Source organism: Acanthochromis polyacanthus, chromosome 10 (genome assembly GCF_021347895.1).
Source record: "Acanthochromis polyacanthus isolate Apoly-LR-REF ecotype Palm Island chromosome 10, KAUST_Apoly_ChrSc, whole genome shotgun sequence".
Lineage (NCBI taxonomy): Eukaryota > Metazoa > Chordata > Actinopteri > Pomacentridae > Acanthochromis > Acanthochromis polyacanthus.
This window is the reverse complement of record NC_067122.1, coordinates 1019445-1044599: the sequence shown is the minus strand read 5'-3', so window position 1 is coordinate 1044599 and position 25155 is coordinate 1019445. Positions and strand designations below refer to the sequence as shown.

Below are 25155 nucleotides of genomic sequence, written 5' to 3'. Positions count from 1 at the left end.
TCCTTTTTTACATTAATATCCTGTTTTATGGTACTTTTTTACATTAATATCCTGTTTTATGGTACTTTTTTTTACATTAATATCCTGTTTTATGGTACTTTTTTTACATTAATATCCTGTTTTATGGTACTTTTTTTACTTTAATATCCTGTTTTATGGTACTTTTTTACATTAATATCTAGATTATGAATGCTTTTGTTCATTAATATGCAGTTTAAGACATTTAAATATGTTATTATCCAGATTATTGACATTTTGAATCATTATCGAGATTATTAACTCTTTGATGCCTAAATATCCAGATTATTGACACATTTGTGCATTAATATTCAGTGTATTGACACTTAAGTGCGTTGATATCCAGATTATTGACACTTTGGAACGTTAATATCTCAAACCTGTCCTTTTAGTTCCCCTCACTCTCACATTTTAGAAGCTAGAACCAGTCATTTGTGTTAGAAACGGTTTGAATAATGAATCAATGAAGAGCTGAGGCTTGAGGATTAACTGACTAACGAGGAAGTGTTTTGGTTGCTCATGCTGTGTTTTGGTTCAGAAACTACTGATGAAAGTTTGATTTCAGAAACCAAAACGCTCACATGAGGGAAGGCGAGGGAGTAACAGAAACTAAAACTCATTTGAATATTTTTTTTCCCCTCTGACTCTGAGAATCTGAAGCCAGCAAACATCTGCACTCCTACGCAGGTGTTTTTATCTGTGCTGACGGGAGCAGAGGTTTTACTAGACAGGAGGATGAAACCACGTCAGGAAAAACACAGTAAAGTGACACCAAACTGAACCCTGAGAGCCCTGGCTGTGAATGTGAGGAGGACAGGATTAAATAAAGTGCATCTGCAGCAGAACCGGTGCAGGACTTCAGAGCTGCCGTCCAAATGTTTGGATGCTGGACTCGGGCTCATCAGGAAATTCTCAGCATTTTTTGGACAAGATGTCGCCTTTCTCCCTCTGCCCAATGAGGCCAAGCTTTGATTGTCTCCCTTTGTTTTCTTTCTGAGTTTATTACATGAATGTAAAGTCAGTAACCTGGATGTTCATCTGGTAAACTGTCTGAAAGCAGGGTGTGAATAGAGCAAAGTATGAATAACATGGATATTTACATGGAAAAAAGTGTCAATAAAACTAGATATTAATGTAAGAAATTATCACAAAGCCTCAATAACCTGGATATTAATGATAATGATTAACATTTTAAGAAGTGTAAAAAAAAAAACCTTGATAATAATGTAAGAATATGTTGAGAACCCGGATTCTAAAAAGTGTGAGTAACCTGGACACTAACAGAAAAAGACTGACAGACTGGACCGATCACACCTGATAAATCATCAGCCACCTGTGCTGGGTTCACCTGGCTGCTGCAGGTGTGGACAGCTTCCTGGTGCTGAGCCGTGTGAGGATCAGCTGATGTTCTACAGGAAGCTGCCTCAGAGTGGACACATGGATCTGCTGACTGCTCTGAGGAAGCTCTTTGTAGTCGGCGTTATGCAAGCCTGCCTGCAGCCCGTTCTATTAACAGCAGCTGTCTGAGCTGCATGTGTGCTGCAGCACCCCCTGTAGCTGCAATGCTGCACCAACAGCTGGCTCTGTTACACAGCTCCTAGTCCATTCATGATCACATCTCCAAGTTAAGATGTGAACTAAAGCTGGTGCAGGTCTGCTTTTTAAACTATAGAAGACTTTAGGTTAGAAAAAAATAAGAGGCCCTGAAAAGTTGTTATGAGCCTGGACTGGATATTAATCTAAAAAAGTATTAATAACCTGGATATTAATCTAAAAAAGTATTAATAACCTGGATATTAATCTAAAAAAGTATTAATAACCTGGATATTAATCTAAAAAAGTATCAATAACTTGGATATTGTTGGTCTGAAGGATCAATAACTTGGATATTGTTGGTCTGAAGGATCAATAACTTGGATATTGTTGGTCTGAAGGATCAATAACTTGGATATTGTTGGTCTGAAGAATCAATAACTTGGATATTGTTGGTCTGAAGGATCAATAACCTGTCTGTCCTTCATTCTCTGGTTGTTTGTCTGCAGCTCCAGGAGACGGTGAAGAGGAAGCTGGAGAGCGCTGGTTCTCCGCTGGGCAGAGATCAGGTCAACGGTTACAGCGACGGCTTCCCCCCCACCAAGAAGGCCTGCCTGGACAATGGCCCCGCCAACGGCTCCCCGCTGGACTCCAAGGTGGGCATCAGCGACTCGCTCAGCTCCAACGGGACCCACGGACCGGGGGCCGAGGCGGCGGACGGCAGCGGGGAGCCGGGGTCGGACTTCCATCGGAAGGAGATGAAGCAGGAGCCAGACGACATCCTGCCCATCATGCCTCCATCAGGCGGCAACAACAGCCTGTTCCCCGACCTGAACCTCAACGAGCAGGAGTGGACGGAGCTGATGGAGGAGCTCAACTGCTCCGTGGCCTACGAGGACATCCAGGACATTCTCAACGATGGCTTCGAGGACCGCAAAGACCCGCTGGAGCTGGCGCCCACTCCTGGTGGAGGAGCATCGGTGGGAGGAACATCAGGAGGAGGAGCAGCAGGAGGAGGCCAGTCTTCGGGGCTCCTGCCTCCAGATCTGGCCAGCGTGAAGGCCGAGTTCTCCCCGGCCTCGGCCGTCTTTGAACAGGACTCTCGGACCGCCTCCCCTCATGTACGGTCCACCTCCTCTGGTCCTCCTCACCCCACCAGCTCCCCTGTTGCCTCCTCCTCTGCCTCCTCTCCGGCTCTGCCCCCCTCCCAGCCGGCTCCTCCCCCCAGGCAGCTGCAGCCTCCTCCCAACCACCTCCTCCCTCCGGGGCCCCCGGGGCCCCCGGGGCCCAAAGACCTGTCCCCTGCCCAGCAGCTCCAGCAGCTGGCCGCCCAGCAGCAGCGAGCCCAGCACCTCCACGGCCAGATCCACAAGCAGCCGCAGCCAGGGGCCAAGTTCCACAGCCAGGGGCCCCATGCCCACCCCTCGCCGTGGCCCCAGATGGCCAACACCTCTCCGAGCCCAGCAGGGGGCGCCTTTGGTATGGACAAGCCCAGCAGCCCCTCGCTGTACCCGCAGGACTTCAACCCCCAGAAGCAGCTGCTGATGCCCGGTCAGCCCAACAAGGGCTCTCCCAAGGCGGGGGCCGGCAGCTACATGCAGGGGCCCTCCGGACACCCCAACATGCTGGGTCACCTGACGTCGGGGCCCCTCAGCCACCCGTCGGCCGCTGGAGCTCAGGCTCCGGCCGCCATGCTGAACTACAACAACACCAAACCTCTGTCACACTTTGAGGCAGGGCCCGGCCCCCCGCGGCCCCCAGGCGCCCAGAACCAGAACAAGGCAGCCCTGCTGACGCTGCTCCGACAGCAGCAGCAGCAGCAGATCAAGCAGAAGAACAGCATGAACTTCAGACAGCACATCCCTCACTCACAGGTAGGAAGCTCTGAAACCTGCAACTCTCCTCAGCCTGTTAGTGTCTCTTTTGTCGTTCAGTTTGATGTTTTGATCGTTTTATGTGTCTTTGTGACATGAAACTCTGATATGTCCCATAATACTGATGATTAGAGTTGGTGAAGGAAAAATTAACAAATCTAGTTTTATTCTTCAGACTGAGATACCCGGATGGATTTAAACTGATCTAGTGTCAGTTTTTACCAGAACTCAGATGTGTTTCTCCTCCTAAATGTCATGGTTCTGTCTGCTGGACTGATGAAGTTCTGAAAAAGGCCATTAAAAGGTGATAAATCTGGACCCTCCTCTATGGACCTGAAGGGAAATATTCCCAGTCTAAAGGTAAAACACTGATCGTTGATGAAGTTAATGGAGATGAAGAACCAGATGGTTCTTTGTGGTAATTATGATTCTTTTAGTAGAGGTCTTGAATCTTTCTGAGGTATTTTCACCTGTTTTGTGGTGATTTGGGGTTATTTTGTCGTAATTTGGACCCTGTTTGTGGAGCTTTTGGTCTCTTTTTGTGCTGATTTTGTGTCCGTTTGTGGTAGTTTTGACCTTTTTTGGTTACTCTATATCTTTTAGTGGACATTTTGTGTTTCTGTGACATGTTTACTTGTTTCTGTGGTGATTTGGGGTCTTTTTGTACTGATTTGGTCTCTTTTTGTGGGAATTTTCCAGCTTTTTTTAGTTGTTATAGTTACAGTTTTTACCAGAACTCAGATGTGTTTTTCCTCCTAATTGTCATGGTTCTATCTGGACCCACCTCTATGGACTTCAAGGACCTGGAACTCTGGAAATATTCCCAGTGTGAAGGTAGAATTCTGATAATTAATAAAGCTACTGGAGATGTAGAACCAGATGTTCTGAGGAGGTTCAGGGAGGACGTTTGTTCAGATTTGGTTCCTTGTCTCTTGTCAGACATGAACAAGAAGAAATGATCCTCTCTCACATTACAAACCAACACAATGGTTCTACAGACCTGATGAAGCTAAAACTTTGCATGGCTTCAACACACATTCTATAGTTTTTGTAGATTCTGAGACAGATGGTTCAGATGTGGCTGATTTAAGGTGGAAAGATTCCTGGATAACGTTGAGATCAGATCAGATGCTGAAGCACTGGGCAGCTGTGTCTTATGCATGCAACCAGTTCCAGGGACTTTTTCAGGGTAGAACCTCATCATCAGAGAGGTCTGATTGATTTCTTACCCTGGAGTGACTCTAATAACTGAGTCGTATTGGTTGTCCTGGTCGTCCTGGTCATATTGGTTGTCCCGGTTGTGCTGGTCATCCCTGTCGTTCCGGTCGTCCCGGTCATATTGGTCGTCCCGGTCATATTGGTCGTCCCGGTCGTCCTGGTCGTATTGGTCGTCCCGGTCGTATTGGTCGTCCCGGTCGTATTGGTCGTCCAAGTCATCCCAGTCATATTGGTCGTCCCGGTCGTACTGGTCGTCCCGGTCGTACTGGTCGTGCCGGTCATATTGGTCGTCCCGGTCATATTGGTCGTGCCGGTCATATTGGTCGTCCCGGTCATATTGGTCGTGCCAGTCATATTGGTCGTCCCGGTCGTATTGGTCGTGCCAGTCATATTGGTCATCCCAGTCATATTGGTCGTCCCGGTCGTCCCGGTCATATTGGTCGTCCCGGTCGTCCCGGTCATATTGGTCGTCCCGGTCATCCCAGTCATATTGGTCGTACTGGTCGTCCCGGTCGTATTGGTCGTCCCGGTTGTGCTGGTCATCCTGGTTGTATTGGTCGTGCTGGTCTTCCCAGTCGTATTGGTTATCCCGGTCATTCCGGTCGTCCCGGTCTTGCTGGTTGTATTGGTCGTCTTGGTCGTCCTGGTTGTATTGATCGTCCCAGTCGTTCTGGGCGTCCCGGTCATATGTGTCGTCCCGGTCGTGCCGGTCATATTGGTCATAGTAGTGCTGGTCGTCGTGGTCATGCTGGTTGTTCTGGTCGTCCTGGTTGTATTAGTCCTGGTTGTATTAGTCCTGGTCGTATTAGTCCTGGTCGTCCTGGTCGTATTAGTCCTGGTCGTCCTGGTCGTATTAGTCCTGGTCGTATTAGTCCTGGTCGTCCTGGTCGTATTAGTCCTGGTCGTCCTGGTCGTATTAGTCCTGGTCGTCCTGGTCGTATTAGTCCTGGTCGTCCTGGTCGTATTAGTCCTGGTCGTCCTGGTCGTATTAGTCCTGGTCGTCCTGGTCGTATTAGTCCTGGTCGTATTGGTCGTATTAGTCCTGGTCGTATTGGTCGTATTAGTCCTGGTCGTCCTGGTCGTATTGGTCGTATTAGTCCTGGTCGTCCTGGTCGTATTGGTCGTATTAGTCCTGGTCGTATTAGTCCTGGTCGTCCTGGTCGTATTAGTCCTGGTCGTCCTGGTCGTATTAGTCCTGGTCGTATTGGTCGTATTAGTCCTGGTCGTATTGGTCGTATTAGTCCTGGTCGTACTGGTCGTATTAGTCCTGGTCGTACTGGTCGTATTGGTCGTATTAGTCCTGGTCGTATTGGTCGTATTAGTCCTGGTCGTACTGGTCGTATTAGTCCTGGTCGTACTGGTCGTATTAGTCCTGGTCGTCCTGGTCGTATTGGTCGTATTAGTCCTGGTCGTCCTGGTCGTATTAGTCCTGGTCGTCCTGGTCGTATTAGTCCTGGTCGTATTGGTCGTATTAGTCCTGGTCGTCCTGGTCGTATTGGTCGTATTAGTCCTGGTCGTATTGGTCGTATTAGTCCTGGTCGTCCTGGTCGTATTAGTCCTGGTCGTCCTGGTCGTATTAGTCCTGGTCGTCCTGGTCGTATTAGTCCTGGTCGTATTGGTCGTATTAGTCCTGGTCGTCCTGGTCGTATTGGTCGTATTAGTCCTGGTCGTATTAGTCCTGGTCGTATTGGTCGTATTAGTCCTGGTCGTCCTGGTCGTATTAGTCCTGGTCGTATTGGTCGTATTGGTCGTATTAGTCCTGGTCGTATTGGTCGTATTAGTCCTGGTCGTATTGGTCGTATTAGTCCTGGTCGTCCTGGTCGTATTAGTCCTGGTCGTCCTGGTCGTATTGGTCGTATTAGTCCTGGTCGTATTGGTCGTATTAGTCCTGGTCGTATTGGTCGTATTAGTCCTGGTCGTATTAGTCCTGGTCGTATTGGTCGTATTAGTCCTGGTCGTATTAGTCCTGGTCGTCCTGGTCGTATTAGTCCTGGTCGTATTGGTAGTATTAGTCCTGGTCGTACTGGTAGTATTAGTCCTGGTCGTATTGGTCGTATTAGTCCTGGTCGTATTAGTCCTGGTCGTATTAGTCCTGGTCGTATTGGTCGTATTAGTCCTGGTCGTCCTGGTCGTATTAGTCCTGGTCGTCCTGGTCGTATTAGTCCTGGTCGTATTGGTAGTATTAGTCCTGGTCGTACTGGTCGTATTAGTCCTGGTCGTATTAGTCCTGGTCGTATTAGTCCTGGTCGTATTGGTCGTATTAGTCCTGGTCGTCCTGGTCGTATTGGTCGTATTAGTCCTGGTCGTATTAGTCCTGGTCGTATTGGTCGTATTAGTCCTGGTCGTCCTGGTCGTATTAGTCCTGGTCGTCCTGGTCGTATTAGTCCTGGTCGTATTGGTAGTATTAGTCCTGGTCGTACTGGTCGTATTAGTCCTGGTCGTATTAGTCCTGGTCGTATTAGTCCTGGTCGTATTGGTCGTATTAGTCCTGGTCGTCCTGGTCGTATTAGTCCTGGTCGTCCTGGTCGTATTGGTCGTATTAGTCCTGGTCGTATTGGTCGTATTAGTCCTGGTCGTATTGGTCGTATTAGTCCTGGTCGTCCTGGTCGTATTGGTCGTATTAGTCCTGGTCGTCCTGGTCGTATTGGTCGTATTAGTCCTGGTCGTCCTGGTCGTATTGGTCGTATTAGTCCTGGTCGTCCTGGTCGTATTGGTCGTATTAGTCCTGGTCGTATTGGTCGTATTAGTCCTGGTCGTCCTGGTCGTATTAGTCCTGGTCGTCCTGGTCGTATTAGTCCTGGTCGTATTGGTCGTATTAGTCCTGGTCGTACTGGTCGTATTAGTCCTGGTCGTACTGGTCGTATTAGTCTTGGTCGTATTGGTCGTATTAGTCCTGGTCGTATTGGTCGTATTAGTCCTGGTCGTACTGGTCGTATTAGTCCTGGTCGTACTGGTCGTATTAGTCCTGGTCGTCCTGGTCGTATTGGTCGTATTAGTCCTGGTCGTCCTGGTCGTATTAGTCCTGGTCGTCCTGGTCGTATTAGTCCTGGTCGTATTAGTCCTGGTCGTATTGGTCGTATTAGTCCTGGTCGTCCTGGTCGTATTGGTCGTATTAGTCCTGGTCGTATTAGTCCTGGTCGTATTGGTCGTATTAGTCCTGGTCGTATTAGTCCTGGTCGTATTGGTCGTATTAGTCCTGGTCGTATTGGTCGTATTAGTCCTGGTCGTCCTGGTCGTATTAGTCCTGGTCGTCCTGGTCGTATTAGTCCTGGTCGTATTAGTCCTGGTCGTATTGGTCGTATTAGTCCTGGTCGTCCTGGTCGTATTGGTCGTATTAGTCCTGGTCGTATTAGTCCTGGTCGTATTGGTCGTATTAGTCCTGGTCGTCCTGGTCGTATTAGTCCTGGTCGTATTGGTCGTATTAGTCCTGGTCGTATTGGTCGTATTAGTCCTGGTCGTATTGGTCGTATTAGTCCTGGTCGTCCTGGTCGTATTAGTCCTGGTCGTCCTGGTCGTATTGGTCGTATTAGTCCTGGTCGTATTGGTCGTATTAGTCCTGGTCGTCCTGGTCGTATTAGTCCTGGTCGTCCTGGTCGTATTAATCCTGGTCGTATTGGTCGTATTAGTCCTGGTCGTATTAGTCCTGGTCGTATTGGTCGTATTAGTCCTGGTCGTATTAGTCCTGGTCGTCCTGGTCGTATTAGTCCTGGTCGTCCTGGTCGTATTAGTCCTGGTCGTCCTGGTCGTATTAGTCCTGGTCGTATTGGTAGTATTAGTCCTGGTCGTACTGGTAGTATTAGTCCTGGTCGTATTGGTCGTATTAGTCCTGGTCGTATTAGTCCTGGTCGTATTAGTCCTGGTCGTATTGGTCGTATTAGTCCTGGTCGTCCTGGTCGTATTAGTCCTGGTCGTCCTGGTCGTATTAGTCCTGGTCGTATTGGTCATATTAGTCCTGGTCGTCCTGGTCGTATTGGTCGTATTAGTCCTGGTCGTATTGGTCGTATTAGTCCTGGTCGTCCTGGTCGTATTAGTCCTGGTCGTCCTGGTCGTATTAGTCCTGGTCGTATTAGTCCTGGTCGTATTGGTCGTATTAGTCCTGGTCGTCCTGGTCGTATTGGTCGTATTAGTCCTGGTCGTATTAGTCCTGGTCGTATTGGTCGTATTAGTCCTGGTCGTCCTGGTCGTATTAGTCCTGGTCGTATTGGTCGTATTAGTCCTGGTCGTATTGGTCGTATTAGTCCTGGTCGTATTGGTCGTATTAGTCCTGGTCGTCCTGGTCGTATTAGTCCTGGTCGTCCTGGTCGTATTGGTCGTATTAGTCCTGGTCGTATTGGTCGTATTAGTCCTGGTCGTCCTGGTCGTATTAGTCCTGGTCGTCCTGGTCGTATTAGTCCTGGTCGTATTGGTCGTATTAGTCCTGGTCGTATTAGTCCTGGTCGTATTAGTCCTGGTCGTATTGGTCGTATTAGTCCTGGTCGTATTAGTCCTGGTCGTCCTGGTCGTATTAGTCCTGGTCGTCCTGGTCGTATTAGTCCTGGTCGTCCTGGTCGTATTAGTCCTGGTCGTCCTGGTCGTATTAGTCCTGGTCGTATTGGTAGTATTAGTCCTGGTCGTACTGGTAGTATTATTCCTGGTCGTATTGGTCGTATTAGTCATGGTCGTATTAGTCCTGGTCGTATTCGTCCTGGTCGTATTAGTCCTGGTCGTCCTGGTCATATTAGTCCTGGTCGTCCTGGTCGTATTGGTCGTATTAGTCCTGGTCGTATTGGTCGTATTAGTCCTGGTCGTCCTGGTCGTATTAGTCCTGGTCGTCCTGGTCGTATTAGTCCTGGTCGTATTAGTCCTGGTCGTATTGGTCGTATTAGTCCTGGTCGTCCTGGTCGTATTGGTCGTATTAGTCCTGGTCGTATTAGTCCTGGTCGTATTGGTCGTATTAGTCCTGGTCGTCCTGGTCGTATTAGTCCTGGTCGTATTGGTCGTATTAGTCCTGGTCGTATTGGTCGTATTAGTCCTGGTCGTATTGGTCGTATTAGTCCTGGTCGTCCTGGTCGTATTAGTCCTGGTCGTCCTGGTCGTATTGGTCGTATTAGTCCTGGTCGTATTGGTCGTATTAGTCCTGGTCGTCCTGGTCGTATTAGTCCTGGTCGTCCTGGTCGTATTAGTCCTGGTCGTATTGGTCGTATTAGTCCTGGTCGTATTAGTCCTGGTCGTATTGGTCGTATTAGTCCTGGTCGTATTAGTCCTGGTCGTCCTGGTCGTATTAGTCCTGGTCGTCCTGGTCGTATTAGTCCTGGTCGTCCTGGTCGTATTAGTCCTGGTCGTATTGGTAGTATTAGTCCTGGTCGTACTGGTAGTATTATTCCTGGTCGTATTGGTCGTATTAGTCCTGGTCGTATTAGTCCTGGTCGTATTAGTCCTGGTTGTATTGGTCGTATTAGTCCTGGTCGTCCTGGTCGTATTAGTCCTGGTCCTATTGGTAGTATTAGTCCTGGTCGTACTGGTCGTATTAGTCCTGGTCGTATTAGTCCTGGTCGTATTAGTCCTGGTCGTATTAGTCCTGGTCGTATTGGTCGTATTAGTCCTGGTCGTCCTGGTCGTATTGGTCGTATTAGTCCTGGTCGTATTAGTCCTGGTCGTATTGGTCGTATTAGTCCTGGTCGTATTGGTCGTATTAGTCCTGGTCGTATTAGTCCTGGTCGTATTGGTCGTATTAGTCCTGGTCGTCCTGGTCGTATTAGTCCTGGTCGTATTGGTAGTATTAGTCCTGGTCGTACTGGTCGTATTAGTCCTGGTCGTATTGGTAGTATTAGTCCTGGTCGTACTGGTAGTATTAGTCCTGGTCGTATTGGTCGTATTAGTCCTGGTCGTATTAGTCCTGGTCGTATTAGTCCTGGTCGTATTGGTCGTATTAGTCCTGGTCGTATTGGTCGTATTAGTCCTGGTCGTATTGGTCGTATTAGTCCTGGTCGTATTGGTCGTATTAGTCCTGGTCGTATTAGTCCTGGTCGTATTGGTCGTATTAGTCCTGGTCGTATTAGTCCTGGTCGTATTAGTCCTGGTCGTATTAGTCCTGGTCGTCCTGGTTGTATTAGTCCTGGTCGTATTGGTAGTATTAGTCCTGGTCGTACTGGTCGTATTAGTCCTGGTCGTATTGGTCGTATTAGTCCTGGTCGTCCTGGTTGTATTAGTCCTGGTCGTATTGGTCGTATTAGTCCTGGTCGTCCTGGTTGTATTAGTCCTGGTCGTATTGGTCGTATTAGTCCTGGTCGTATTGGTCGTATTAGTCCTGGTCGTATTGGTCGTATTAGTCCTGGTCGTATTAGTCCTGGTCGTATTGGTAGTATTAGTCCTGGTCGTCCTGGTTGTATTCGTCCTGGTCGTACTGGTAGTATTAGTCCTGGTCGTACTGGTCGTATTAGTCCTGGTCGTATTGGTCGTATTAGTCCTGGTCGTGCTGGTCGTATTAGTCCTGGTCGTCCTGGTCGTATTAGTCCTGGTCGTATTGGTCGTATTAGTCCTGGTCGTATTGGTCGTATTAGTCCTGGTCGTATTGGTCGTATTAGTCCTGGTCGTATTGGTCGTATTAGTCCTGGTCGTATTGGTCGTATTAGTCCTGGTCGTATTGGTAGTATTAGTCCTGGTCGTACTGGTCGTATTAGTCCTGGTCGTATTAGTCCTGGTCGTACTGGTCGTATTAGTCCTGGTCGTACTGGTCGTATTAGTCCTGGTCGTATTGGTCGTATTAGTCCTGGTCGTCCTGGTCGTATTAGTCCTGGTCGTATTAGTCCTGGTCGTATTGGTCGTATTAGTCCTGGTCGTACTGGTCGTATTAGTCCTGGTCGTATTGGTCGTATTAGTCCTGGTCGTCCTGGTCGTATTAGTCCTGGTCGTATTGGTAGTATTAGTCCTGGTCGTACTGGTCGTATTAGTCCTGGTCGTATTGGTCGTATTAGTCCTGGTCGTCCTGGTCGTATTAGTCCTGGTCGTATTGGTAGTATTAGTCCTGGTCGTACTGGTCGTATTAGTCCTGGTCGTATTGGTCGTATTAGTCCTGGTCGTACTGGTCGTATTAGTCCTGGTCGTATTGGTAGTATTAGTCCTGGTCGTACTGGTCGTATTAGTCCTGGTCGTATTAGTCCTGTTCGTATTGGTCGTATTAGTCCTGGTCGTACTGGTCGTATTAGTCCTGGTCGTATTGGTCGTATTAGTCCTGGTCGTCCTGGTCGTATTAGTCCTGGTCGTATTGGTAGTATTAGTCCTGGTCGTACTGGTCGTATTAGTCCTGGTCGTATTAGTCCTGGTCGTACTGGTCGTATTAGTCCTGGTCGTATTGGTCGTATTAGTCCTGGTCGTCCCTCCAGCAGCAGCGAGGCCTGTTGTTCTCCAGCCCTGGTTTTAACGTCCGGCCTGGGACTGAGCTTCTGGGTCAGGCAGCTATTAGCTCTGAGGGGGTGGAGGACAAAGCAGCCTTTCATGTTCCGTCTCTGGATTTAAATATAGCCGCTGCTGTGTTTTTCCTCTGGCCAGACGGGACTCCATGTTCCTGCTGCTCTTCACACTTTATTATCACAACCTTTCATCAGTTTATCAGACTGTAGTTTCTGTCCCTCGATGGAGGCATAGATCCAGAACCACTGTAAAACCTTTCTCTACACAGTCAGGACAAACTTTTGTCACACAGACAACTTATAAATCCCAAACTTTTCTTTTTATGGCTGTAATAAACTGTGCAGCCTCTGGAGGACGCTAACAGTCTAAATAAACCGTCCTCCTCGTGCGCTTTTAATACCGTTAATACAAACTGAATGATTAATTTACTTTAATTTCATATGTTTTTGTTAGATTTAATACAGTTTTCTTTTAAAATCAGCATCTGTAGGTGTGGAATATGAAACGTCCTGGAAACCAGGAAACTCCCAGAACGTTTTAGGTCTGTAGAACCATGCTGCTGTTTGGTAATGTGAGAGACGATCTTTGTTCTTGTTTATGTCTGACAAACGGAACATTCCAGAGAAAAGGAACCAAATCTGAACAAAATCCCCCGACTTCTTCATCTGCAGTACCTTCATCAGTGATCAGAGTTCTACCTTCAGACTGGGAATATTTCACTTCATGTCCATAGAGGAGGCTCCACATTTATCACCTTTAATGGCCTTTATCAGAACTTCATCAGTCCAGCAGACAGAACCATGACATGTAGGAGGAGATACGCATCTAAGGTCTAGGAAAAACTGACACTAAAATAAATTAAAAAGCTGAAAAATTACCACAAAAAGAAGTAAATGTATCACAAAGAGGCACAAAATTTCTACAGAAAACATGCAAAATAAACTAATCACAAATTTGAAATGTTTTAGACATGTTTAAGGTATTTTTGGGCAGGTTTAAGGTCACTCAGGAAAAATATTTCATTATATGTACGTATTAAATAGCGGCAAATTTAAAAAGTGATAAATGTGGAGCCACCTCTATGGACATGAAGTGAAATATTCCCAGTCTGAAGGTAGAACTCTGATCACTGATGAAGTTACTGCAGATGAAGAACCAGATGTTCTGAGGAGGTTCTGGTGGAGACTCTGATATTTTCTGGAACGATCCAGATGTGTCCAGACTGCAGCTGTGCATTTTTCCATCTTCCTTGCAAAATGATGAAGCCCAAGTTAGTAATAAGAAGAATTGTTGGTTTCAGAATATCATGTATATTTAAGGAGATTCCACAGAGATGAATCTGTATTATGTTCCTTTGCAAATCACCTCCAAATCCTCCCACTAAAACATTAAATCCATCGTCATCTTTGTGGCTCCCAGGACCAGAACTCGTACCCGGCTCCTCCTCACGGCCCCGCCAACGCCATGACGTCAGCCCCTGGAAACAACGGCATGTCGGCCCAGCAGGGGGCCAGCGCCATGGTGGGGAACCAGGCGTACCTGAACAGCCAGGTGGCAGCGGCTCTGAAACAGCAGCAGATCCTGGAGCAGCAGAAGCAGCAGCAGTACATGCAGAGGCAGCAGCTCATGGCTGAACAGGTACAGCTCACCTGGTGCTCATCACCTCCTCTCTGGAAGCTCAGTGACTGTGGGCTGCTGGTTTAAAGACTTCATCCTGGACTCTGAGAGGCCTGAATGGATGTTTATTTATATGCAATTTAAGTTTAATCACCCAAACAGCAGCAGGACTAATGAACTGACTAGTTTTTGACCCTGCAGAGCCCAGCGTAGCTGCAGCTGCATGTTAATGTCTGATTGGTGGTAATCAGAAACCACATCAGGCAGATCCATCATTCTTTTTGCTTATAAAATATGTACAGTTCCACTAACATTTCACACATTCACCAGGTCTCTGAGCGGTTATTGGTTGCTGTGATGGGTTTGTAAAATACACAATGAAGTGCACACATCAGAAATACTCATGAATAATACCACAGGATGCTGTGCAGTCTGAGGGATACACCTATGATGTTATGGAATATGTCTGAAAAAAACAAATGATTTTTATTGCTTTTTAAGCAGTTTGTTGTGGTAGTTGAGACACAAGTCAATACATACAGTTATAGCTTGGGAAATAATGGTTATGTGGATGTAAAGCAAATAATAATATTCCAGCACTGTAAAAATGTAAGAATATGTCCTGGTGCACAATGGTAGGTCTAAAGTAAGTTTTCATGGAGAGCATGGATATGTCTGTGTCACCCTGTCATATAACGGACAATACTGTGCAAAGGAAACAACTTGTAGGGTTCAAAGATGATTTATTGTGAATATTTAGATCACAGTATCTCCAGTCCACAGAATCAGCTCTAATGGTCGACACAACACAGGAGGAATCTGGATTTATCTGTTGGTGTCAGCCTAAGAATAATAAAATAAATATAGAAAGAAAAAGAGAAATGAATTCAAATAAAAATATCAGTGTCTCATTCCAGACAGTAGGGGGCGCTGTTGGCTAATTGAGATAAAACCACACCTGGGATGTTTTCTGCTGTTTAACCCTCGTTTCATCCTGAGGCTCAAATTAACCCGTTTTAAAGTCTGGAAATGTGGGGAAAAAACATTTTCACAGTGAAACTTCTGATGTCCACATTTTCGACATTTTTTGAGAAATCTTTGAACAATTTTTGGTGCGAAAAAAAAAGAAATGTAAAAAATGTTTCTTAAGAACATTCACATAAAAATCAACCAGAATCAGTGAAATTCTCTGGATTTTGGTTGATTTTTATGTTGAATGTTCTTAAAGAAAATATCAGAAGTTTTACTGATGAATATGGAATCACTTTAGATATTTTTAGGACATTTTGGAAGACTTTTACTCACTCATCTCACCGAGAAAATAAAACTTTTAAGGAATTATTGGAATTTTCTTCTTGAAGGTTTTGCAAATTTTCATAAATTTGGGCGATGTTTTTGCTGGATTTTTGGATTTTTTTTCAGACAAGGAAACAATATTTTTTGGTGTCTGTAAATGAGGAAACCAGGAGGGTTAATTAAGTAATTAATCAGCCACTACTTTGATGATCGGTTAGTCAATTAAAACTTGGGTTCTCTGGTTTCTCTCCTCCTCTAAACTGTAAGTTTTTGTCGTCTTGGACTTTGGGAAGCTTCAGGACAAAAAGAGAACCACAGAGAAGTGTAGAATGTCTTCAAAGCCAGAGCCTGACTTAAATACACCCAGAATTCTGTGATTGCAGCCTCTTAAATGTGAATATTTCACTTTCTTTGCTTGTCTATGACACATTTTTAATCCATTTTAGACTAATTTTGAGTATGTTTAGAAAATGTCAGTAATTTTGGGCTCATTTTTGTCACATACCTTTAAATCTGCCACTATAAACTGTAATATTTCTGAGTTCTGGACCAACAGATCTGAAAACATTATTCTGACAATTAAGTGTTTTGAGCATTTTTTTTAAAGAAAAAATATTTTAAAAATCTGTGATTGGAGTGTCTTAAATGGGAATATTTAAGTTTCTTTGTTCCTCCATGGCAGGTTTTTTTGGGTATGTTTAGAATATTTAAGTTTGGACTCATTTTTGTCACATAACTTAAAAACTGTCACTATAAACTCTAACATTTCTGACTTCTGGCTGCCAACAGATCTGATCTACATCATTCTGGGTATGTCGTTTTTGGGATGCGCTGATCGACGTTTTTCACTTTTTTCAAACATTTCTAAAAAAAATCAGTTCATGTAGAAAATGCTCAGAATTGTTCTCAGGAAGGTTAATTCTGTTTCCTAGCATTGTAACGAAGCTAACTGTTCAGGTATTAAACTGTGGTAAAGCTTCTGTTTCTAATGAAGAATCTGCGTCTCTTTCAGGAGAAGCAGCGACAGCAGGACCAGCAGCTGCAGAGACACCTGACCCGACCTCCCCCTCAGTACCAGGACCAGCCGGGACCGCCGGCCAATCAGAACCCGTTCCCTCAGCAGCCAGTCAACCAGTTTACAGGTACAGGAAGTGATGTCACACAGCACAAACAGCACAGCATTAGTTTATTAGTTATTAATGATCAGAAATCACAGCACCATTTAATATAGATGTACCCATAAACCAAATGACCTGAGTACAGGTGTGTGTTCTGCATGTGTACGTGATGTACGGATACCGGATCACATGACCTAAACATGTAACAGGAGGCGGGAATTGATGGGACTCAGAAACACCCCCACAGTTTAATCAGCTGTTCCTTGGATCATTTCTGATGGATAAGTCCTGATAAGTCCTCAGAGGTGGATTTGTAGTAGGATCACAATCAGCTGATGTAGTGTTCACTGGTTGTCATGGTTACAGTGACACAGTGCCGCTATCTGGTAATGATACAGAAATCTTTAACCAATCCATGGATCCAGACTATAAACTGCATCACTGATAAAATCTGATCACTTGGTCCTTGAGTCATTTCTGAGCTTCACTGGAAATTTCATCCAAATCTGTTGGTCTGTTTTAGAGTGATGCTGCTGACAGACAGACAGATAATTAGAAAGTGAGTTTCAGAAAAATGAAGCAGCTCCTCGTAAGGAATGAGAAGCTGCATCTAAACTTGGAGAACGTGACTCGTAGATATGATTTAAATGTTTGTATTTATGCAGACGATACAGAGTTTAGGGTACTGTCCGAAAATAGAATCATAAACCTGTAACTGAGCAGGATATTTTAAATAAAGATGAGCTAATATGTCATCAGCTGAAAGGTAAAAGGGGAACCACACCTTAAAAAACAATGAAAGCAACATTATAGAATAAAAACAGATTTAAATGGATTACCAAATGAAAATTAACTCCTGAAAGGTGTTTTATTTCTGTAAAATGTTACGCTCCGTATGAATCCTGAACTGAACAATAAAGTAGGGCTGCAGCTAACGAAGCGTCGAGTAATCGTCTCAGCACGATACGTCATCAAAAGCAGAAGTGAGCACGCAATGCAACAGGAATCAGCGTCCGACTGGAGCGCAGAACACAGACGGACATCTGCGCTGCATCGTGCATGTATTATGCACGATGCAGCGCGGACATCTGCGATCTATTGTAAACGCGGATGTCAGCGTTTACTATACAGCTGTATCTAAACACGGACGTCCGTGCTGCATCGTGCATACATAATATATACACGATGCAGCGCGGATGTCCGTCTGTGTTCTGCGCTCCAGTCGGACGCTGATTCCTGTTGCATTGCGCGCTCACTTCTGCTTTTGATGACATATCGTGCTGAGACGATTACTCGAGGCTTCGTTAGCTGCAGCCCTACAATAAAGCAGAATAAAACGACTATTTCAGCGGTTTGAGTCGACATATTCAGCTGCATATTCTCCTGCATCGGTTAGCGTTTGGACGAACTAACGGATGAAAACTAGAACGGTAAAAGTTTCAGAACAGAGACGATTCACTGTTAAATGCCCTAAATAAACCTGCAAATAGAAATTTATGTAAAAAAAATCACCTGATCTGTGTGGTAAAACTTGAGCGTTACAATAACTCCACTGTGTTCTCTTTGCTACCATTCAGATGTGTAAAACATGTTTCTTAAACACAGCTGAAGGGAAGTTTTCTGCTTTTTGTGCTGCAGAATAATACAGAAAATGATAACTTAGTTTTATTTTATTCATGGTGACATAGTCATTTAAAATGTTGTAAATTGTGTTTAGTCTCATTAAAGTAATGAAAATTTATCTAGAAACTATTTATATTCAGTCCTAACGTGAACCAGCGTGATGATGTAGTGATGGATGTGATGATGTAGTGATGATGTAGTGATGGATGTGATGATGGATGTGATGATGTAGTGATGGATGTGATGATGTAGTGATGATGTAGTGATGATGTAGTGATGGATGTGATGATGTAGTGATGATGTAGTGATGATGTAGTGATGATGTAGTGATGGATGTGATGATGTAGTGATGATGTAGTGATGGATGTGATGATGTAGTGATGATGTAGTGATGGATGTGATGATGTAGTGATGATGTAGTGATGGATGTGATGATGTAGTGATGATGTAGTGATGGATGTGATGATGTAGTGATGGATGTGATGATGCAGTGATGATGCAGTGATGATGTAGTGATGATGAAGTGATGGATGTTATGATGTAGTGATGATGTAGTGATGGATGTGATGATGTAGTGATGATGTAGTGATGGATGTGATGATGTAGTGATGGATGTGATGATGTAGTGATGGATGTGATGATGTAGTGATGGATGTGATGATGTAGTGATGGATGTGATGATGTAGTGATGGATGTGATGATGTAGTGATGATGTAGTGATGGATGTGATGATGTAGTGATGATGTAGTGATGGATGTGATGATGTAGTGATGGATGTGATGATGTAGTGATGGATGTGATGATGTAGTGATGGATGTGATGATGCAGTGATGATGCAGTGATGATGTAGTGATGATGAAGTGATGGATGTTATGATGTAGTGATGATGTAGTGATGGATGTGATGATGTAGTGATGATGTAGTGATGGATGTGATGATGTAGTGATGGATGTGATGATGTAGTGATGGATGTGATGATGTAGTGATGGATGTGATGTAGTGATGGATGTGATGATGTAGTGATGATGAAGTGATGGATGTTATGATGTAGTGATGATGTAGTGATGATGTAGTGATGATGTAGTGATGATGTAGTGATGGATGTAGTGATGGATGTGATGATGTAGTGATGATGTAGTGATGGATGTAGTGATGTAGTGATGGATGTGATGATGTAGTGATGATGTAGTGATGATGTAGTGATGGATGTGATGATGTAGTGATGGATGTGATGATGTAGTGATGGATGTGATGATGTAGTGATGGATGTGATGATGTAGTGATGGATGTGATGATGTAGTGATGGATGTGATGATGGATGTGATGATGGATGTGATGATGGATGTGATGATGGATGTGATGATGGATGTGATGATGATGTGATGATGTAGTGATGGATGTGATGATGGATGTAATGATGGATGTGATGATGTAGTGATGATGTAGTGATGATGTAGTGATGGATGTGATGATGTAGTGATGGATGTGATGATGTAGTGATGATGTAGTGATGATGTAGTGATGGATACAGTGGACACTGTGGTTGCTGCCGTGACATTCAGTACAAACATTGTGTGGGTGGATGTGTGAATGATGCTGACCGCTGATTTGAATGGAAAATGAAGGGAACTGTAGCATCAGGACAAAGAGGAAATAACTGGACTGTCAGCAGCTCAGACCTCATTAAAATAGTCCTTTACTGCGTCTCTAAAGGCAGTGTACAGTGGTGGAAAAAAGTGTTTGGACACATTTAATATTTTACACTATCTCAGATATTATCATGAAATATTTGTGGAAAAATTCTTTTCATGTTTCTAAAGCTGTGGCTGCATCAGGCAAAACATATTGTTGTTTATTGTTTACAAGAAAAACTAACAAAACTAAATTCTACCAAAATAGACGGCGCATGTCCAAGATGACACCCAATTCAGAATGTCTTATTTTTATGGAGCCAATCAGTTTGAAGTTTTTAGTGGATTTTCTCGGATTCATTTCCTATTCTGGCTGTGATTGGACTAAAATAAACTACATACATGCAACTGTTTGGGCTGTCCCAAAACTGTTTCCCACCACAGTATATAATAGTAATAATCATTGTTAGAATCAGCATAACTGTGATAATGATACCTTCTGTATCAGACTGAACTCCTTCAGAAGCTCCTTCAGTCACAGACTGTTCCACCTTAAGGAGCGTTTCTGCACTGTGTGTTTTTTTTATTCTTGCACTGCCTTCATACTTTTTCTGTGGAGCTGCTGTAACGGTGAACTTTCCCCACTGTGGGATCAATAAGGTTTGTCCTTAATTATTTAGTTCTTGTTTTCTCACAGCTTCTTGTTTCTTCACAGCGTCCTCTCAGCCAATGAGCAGCGTCAGCTCCATGGGAGGCCCCGCCCCCAACTCCCGTATGTTCCCTCAGACCCAGAGCATGCTGGGAATGAACATGGGTCAGACTGGGGGGCCGACGGGAGGCGTGGCTCCACCCCCGGCCGCCAGCCAGGCTGACATCAGTCTTCCTTCCTGTGGAGGGGGCGGAGCCAGCTACAGCAGCATGAGTCTACACCCCGCCCACCCGCCCCAGCAGGCTGCCCTACAGCGCCAGCCGCTGGGCGCCATGAGCGCCCCCTACAGGCAGAACCTCCTCCAGCAGCAGCACCTGAAGCCCAACGCCGCCATGCTGAAGCAGCAGCATCTGGCCGCTGCCCGCATGCCGGGCTCCATGCAGGGCGGTCCCCCCGGTGCGATGCCGGGCGGGATGACTGGCGGTCAGAACGCCGCCTGGCAGCAGCAGCTCTCCAACCAGCCACCCTCCAGCCCCGCAGGCCTGCCGCCCAACGCCTTCAGCCCCCCCACCGCCTTCCACCCGCAGCAGCAGCGCATGTCCAAGATGACGCCCGGCTCCGCCCCTTTTGGAGCAAACCCTGCTGGACGTCCAATGGGAGGTCTTAACACCGGGCAGCAGATGATGCAGACAAACATGGCCACCGCCCAGCAGAGGGCGCTGCCCACCCCCCAGAGCCTGGCCAATCAGCAGCAGGCTCAGCAGCAGCAGGCCAATCAGAACCAGGTCGTCCTCTCTGACCTGGCAGCATTCGGACAGCCGCAGGGCAACGGTCGCCAGGGACTGCAGTGTAACCAAGGATACCAGGTGAGCAGGACGGCCAATCAGCAGCAGCAGCAGGTGTCGTTTGGATACAATGTGGCATCAGGAAGCTTCGCCGCCGAGAGCGAGCTGGTGGACTCCCTGCTGAAGGGCCAGAGCACCCAGGAGTGGATGGCCGACCTGGACGAGCTGCTGGCCAGTCACCACTAGCTGCACCCGGGCCTGCAGCACCCGGGCCTGCAGCGGTTAGCGTTAGCTTCGTTCTCCGTCTCTCTGCTGTCCAGCAGTGGACCATGTATTTGTGATCCGACTGAAGCTCCGGTCAGTAGAAACAGAAACAGGAAGGAGGGTCATCAGAGAACAGCCAATGAGCAGCCAGGGCTCAGAGGGCAGTCAGCTCAGTGGATCAGCTGACCCACAGCTGAGCAGAACCAGAACCACACTCCTGGTGGAACCAAAGTCTCCAGAAACCAGTAGAAACCAGTTGAAAGCCTCCAATACGGCAATGATTGATCCGTTTCTGTCTTTATTGTTAAAGTATGAAATAATTGTTGTTGTTTGTGACAAAGAAATGATGAATGTTAAAAATAGGATAAACTAAGCAGCCGATAATGTTTTTTTTGTTTTTAAATCAAATGTTTAACTTCAGGAGGTGGAGGTTCTGCAGGTTGTTTCCTGTCGTCCAGGTTGGTTTCTGTGAAATTAAATGACACATTTAATTTTACAGCAGGAATAATATCAGATATTCTCGACAGTTTCTGATCATTTAACCTCTCATTGTATAATTACGGAATCAAACCCAAACAGAAAACAATTGAAACCCACAAATGTCTGTAAATCTGCTCAGAAATGATTTAAAATCAGTGTTTGGAGCTACAGGTCACTTTAACCTGCTGCTGCTTTTCTGTTTATTAGAACTTAAATCTACTTCTGTTGTTACTTTAGGTTTTACCTTTGTCACCATAGCAACAGAACAGATGGAAGATGTTCCTCTAAAGGTAGTCTGAGTTACCAAGCCATGGTAGACTGGTGCACACTGGTTCGTACTGGTTTGTACTGGTTTCAGACTGGTTCGTACTGGTTTCTACTGGTTTCTTCCAGGAGTGTCAGCGTGTGTTGCTGCAGTCTGTGTACATGGGGATAATGGTGTGTCTGTATATAAATCTATATAAATATTTTATGGATTGAGTGGCACTAAGACTACTACTGAACCACTGTACTTGCCCCCACAGCGCCACCTAGAGGCGGTCAGCTTGAAGGAAACCAGTAGTTGTTGTTTTAAAGGACCACTCTGTGTTTTTCTACAAGTTTTAAGGCAGAATTAGACTTTTTAAAAAAAAAGTGACTCCAAACTTGAACCTGTCTCTGTATTTACTATTAACGCCAGCTGGTTTTCATTCTGTAGGGAAATATATGCAAACAAGTGCTGCTGGACATTTAAATATGTGAAACACTCCAGCTGGTTGTTCAGGAACTGATGTGCAGTCATGAGGAGGGATTCTCCATTAAATATCTCTCTGCTGGTGGCTGTCTTTAATGAGACGATTCTCCTCTATATTGTGAATAAAAGCTGCAGAAACATTCATTCTGTTTAAATGAAATGCTTAGATTCATTCTTTAGTCCATTCAGAATCCTCCTGTTGCTGTAAAACCTCCAGAAACAGAGAAGTGGTCCTTTAAAACGAGATAAATGAGCCGTAGACCAGCTCTGCTCTGCCTCTGAACAGCCTTAAACGTCGCTGAAGGCTTCCTGCTGCAGGTTGAATCTGCAGCGTCTCTTTTTCAACACGTTCATCTGTAGGAGAAAAATCCTTTAGATCTGAACAGGACGGCTGCTGCTGTGTTGTCTTATTTCAGTTCATACACCATGTTATAGTTCTCATGTCGACCTTTTTCTGACCTTTTAGTGACAAAACTGAAGATAACGGACAGTAAAAAATGAAAATAGTTGCAGCTCAAACAGCAAAATGTTTCTTTAATCTTCAAATTCAGGATTTTATTTCCAGTAACGTGATAACATTCAATGTAACGTTCCCAGTTTGCATCAACAAGTTTGATATTTACTGTTTAAAACTCTCCAACCGACGCTGTAGTCCAGAAAATTATCAACAGATGTGAGAAAAATCAGCTGCAGCTCTGGTTGGTTTAGAGATAAAGAAATGAACCTTCAGATCTTCTGTCTGTGAATTTACTGGAGTTAAAACGTCTCCTGGAGTTTCCATCAAACACCTCGAAGACTTAAAGCTGCTCTCATCAATTCAGACCAAACAAATCGATTATTAATCAACAATAATCAGTAGCTGCAGCTCCATAGAAATGTGAACTTTAATTAACATTAAAATGCCAGCATCAGATCTTCTGTTGGACTGAATTTAAACGTCTGCTGGAGTGAAAGACTTACAGCTGCTCTCATCTCTTTAATCTGTTCACGCTGAGTCCACACGGTTCTCACTGCGGGCGTCTGCGTGGTCCATTCTTAGTTCTCCTTTCTGTCCAACCCCACACCTCCGTCTGTCCTGTTTAAGGTGGACCCGTTAGCAGTCGTCCTGTTTAAGGTGGACCCGTTAGCGGTCGTCCTGTTTAAGGTGGACCCGTTAGCGGTCGTCCTGTTTAAGGTGGACCCGTTAGCGGTCGTCCTGTTTGAGGTGGACCCGTTAGCGGGCGTCCTGTTTAAGGTGGACCCGTTAGCGGTCGTCCTGTTTAAGGTGGACCCGTTAGCGGTCGTCCTGTTTAAGGTGGACCCGTTAGCGGTCGTCCTGTTTAAGGTGGACCCGTTAGCGGTCGTCCTGTTTAAGGTGGACCCGTTAGCGGTCGTCCTGTTTAAGGTGGACCCGTTAGCGGTCGTCCTGTTTGAGGTGGACCCGTTAGCGGGCGTCCTGTTTGAGGTGGACCCGTTAGCGGTCGTCCTGTTTAAGGTGGACCCGTTAGCGGTCGTCCTGTTTAAGGTGGACCCGTTAGCGGTCGTCCTGTTTAAGGTGGACCCGTTAGCGGTCGTCCTGTTTAAGGTGGACCCGTTAGCGGTCGTCCTGTTTGAGGTGGACCCGTTAGCGGGCGTCCTGTTTGAGGTGGACCCGTTAGCGGTCGTCCTGTTTAAGGTGGACCCGTTAGCGGTCGTCCTGTTTAAGGTGGACCCGTTAGCGGTCGTCCTGTTTAAGGTGGACCCGTTAGCGGTCGTCCTGTTTAAGGTGGACCCGTTAGCGGTCGTCCTGTTTAAGGTGGACCCGTTAGCGGTCGTCCTGTTTGAGGTGGACCCGTTAGCGGGCGTCCTGTTTAAGGTGGACCCGTTAGCGGGCGTCCTGTTTAAGGTGGACCCGTTAGCGGTCGTCCTGTTTAAGGTGGACCTGCCGGCGGTCATCCTGTTTAAGGTGGACCTGCCGGCGGTCATCCTGTTTAAGGTGGACCCATTAGCGGTCGTCCTGTTTAAGGTGGACCTGCCGGCGGTCGTCCTGTTTAAGGTGGACCCATTAGCGGTCGTCCTGTTTAAGGTGGACCTGACAGCGGTCGTCCTGTTTAAGGTGGACCTGCCGGCGGTCGTCCTGTTTAAGGTGGACCCATTAGCGGTCGTCCTGTTTAAGGTGGACCTGCCGGCGGTCATCCTGTTTAAGGTGGACCCATTAGCGGTCGTCCTGTTTAAGGTGGACCTGCCGGCGGTCGTCCTGTTTAAGGTGGACCCATTAGCGGTCGTCCTGTTTAAGGTGGACCTGACAGCGGTCGTCCTGTTTAAGGTGGACCTGACAGCGGTCGTCCTGTTTAAGGTGGAGCCGTTAGCGGTCGTCCTGTTTAAGGTGGACCTGCCGGCGGTCATCCTGTTTAAGGTGGACCTGCCGGTGGTCGTCCTGTTTAAGGTGGACCTGACAGCGGTCGTCCTGTTTAAGGTGGACCTGACAGCGGTCGTCCTGTTTAAGGTGGAGCCGTTAGCGGTCGTCCTATCTACTGTAGTGTTGTCGACTTGTTCATACGTGTTCTTTTGCAGACCTGTTGTGTATTTTACTGGTAGCGTTCTGCTCAGCGCTGGTTTGGGACTGGTTTCGTGTTTCCGGACCTTTCTGGGTTGAAGTGTTGTGAAGGGGCTCTGTGTAAATGTCTATAAATATATTTTTTGTATGTATGCCTTTCCTAATGACCTGAAGAAGATAGAAGTTATTTTTATATATTGCAGCGGAGTTTTTGTAAGTATTTTATACTTTTGATATGGTTCTCTGTAAAACAAGAGTATTATGTAAATATAGTTCTTTAGAAACAACTTGGTTTCTATGTGTTTGTGTCTCTGTGTTTTTTTTCATAAATAAACTGGATATCAGGTGAATAATGTATATCCATGTGAAAAAGTACCTCAAAACTGGATATTAAAGTGACATCAGATCACTC

At 45.8% G+C, this 25155-nt stretch overlaps 2 protein-coding genes and 1 long non-coding RNA gene across 54 annotated transcripts in view; 2 read left to right on the top strand and 1 right to left on the bottom strand.

Moving 5' to 3' along the window:
- Positions 1 to 25030, top strand: part of maml1 (mastermind-like transcriptional coactivator 1) — a 36942-nt gene extending 11912 nt beyond the window's left edge. Inside the window, exons 3-9 of one of the 49 annotated variants that reach the window (XM_051954546.1) lie at positions 2061 to 3425; positions 13452 to 13670; positions 15958 to 16087; positions 20033 to 23432; positions 23943 to 24002; positions 24033 to 24062; positions 24483 to 25030. In XM_051954546.1, coding sequence (XP_051810506.1) covers positions 2061 to 3425; positions 13452 to 13670; positions 15958 to 16087; positions 20033 to 20997 — 2679 coding nt within the window. In that variant the 3' untranslated portion in view covers positions 20998 to 23432; positions 23943 to 24002; positions 24033 to 24062; positions 24483 to 25030. Of the gene's footprint in view, positions 1 to 2060; positions 3426 to 13451; positions 13671 to 15957; positions 16088 to 20032; positions 23823 to 23852; positions 24093 to 24242; positions 24292 to 24332; positions 24369 to 24452 lie in introns of those variants that run through there. The other 48 variants (XM_051954548.1, XM_051954551.1, XM_051954545.1 and 45 more) reach the window with 48 other exon arrangements.
- Positions 3437 to 13445, top strand: LOC127535779 (collagen alpha-5(IV) chain-like). Its single transcript, XM_051954508.1, has one exon. The coding sequence runs from the start codon at positions 5331 to 5333 to the stop codon at positions 12135 to 12137; it is 6807 nt and encodes a 2268-aa protein (XP_051810468.1). The 5' UTR covers positions 3437 to 5330; the 3' UTR covers positions 12138 to 13445.
- LOC127535781 (uncharacterized) lies at positions 24071 to 24734 on the bottom strand. Of its 4 annotated transcripts, none has more exons than XR_007944621.1 (4): positions 24609 to 24734; positions 24309 to 24578; positions 24189 to 24278; positions 24071 to 24158 (listed from the first exon to the last, which is right to left on the bottom strand). It is a non-coding gene; the product is annotated as an uncharacterized LOC127535781 (long non-coding RNA). The 4 variants fall into 4 exon arrangements; XR_007944620.1 differs by having other exon boundaries at positions 24309 to 24488; positions 24609 to 24733; XR_007944622.1 differs by having other exon boundaries at positions 24189 to 24308; positions 24339 to 24488; positions 24609 to 24733.
- Positions 25031 to 25155: the final 125 nt, after the last annotated feature.

Coding starts and splice junctions, on each gene's coding strand:
- LOC127535779 (XM_051954508.1), top strand. CDS start 5,331: ATGTGTCGTCCCGGTCGTGCCGGTCATATTGGTCATAGTAGTGCTGGT.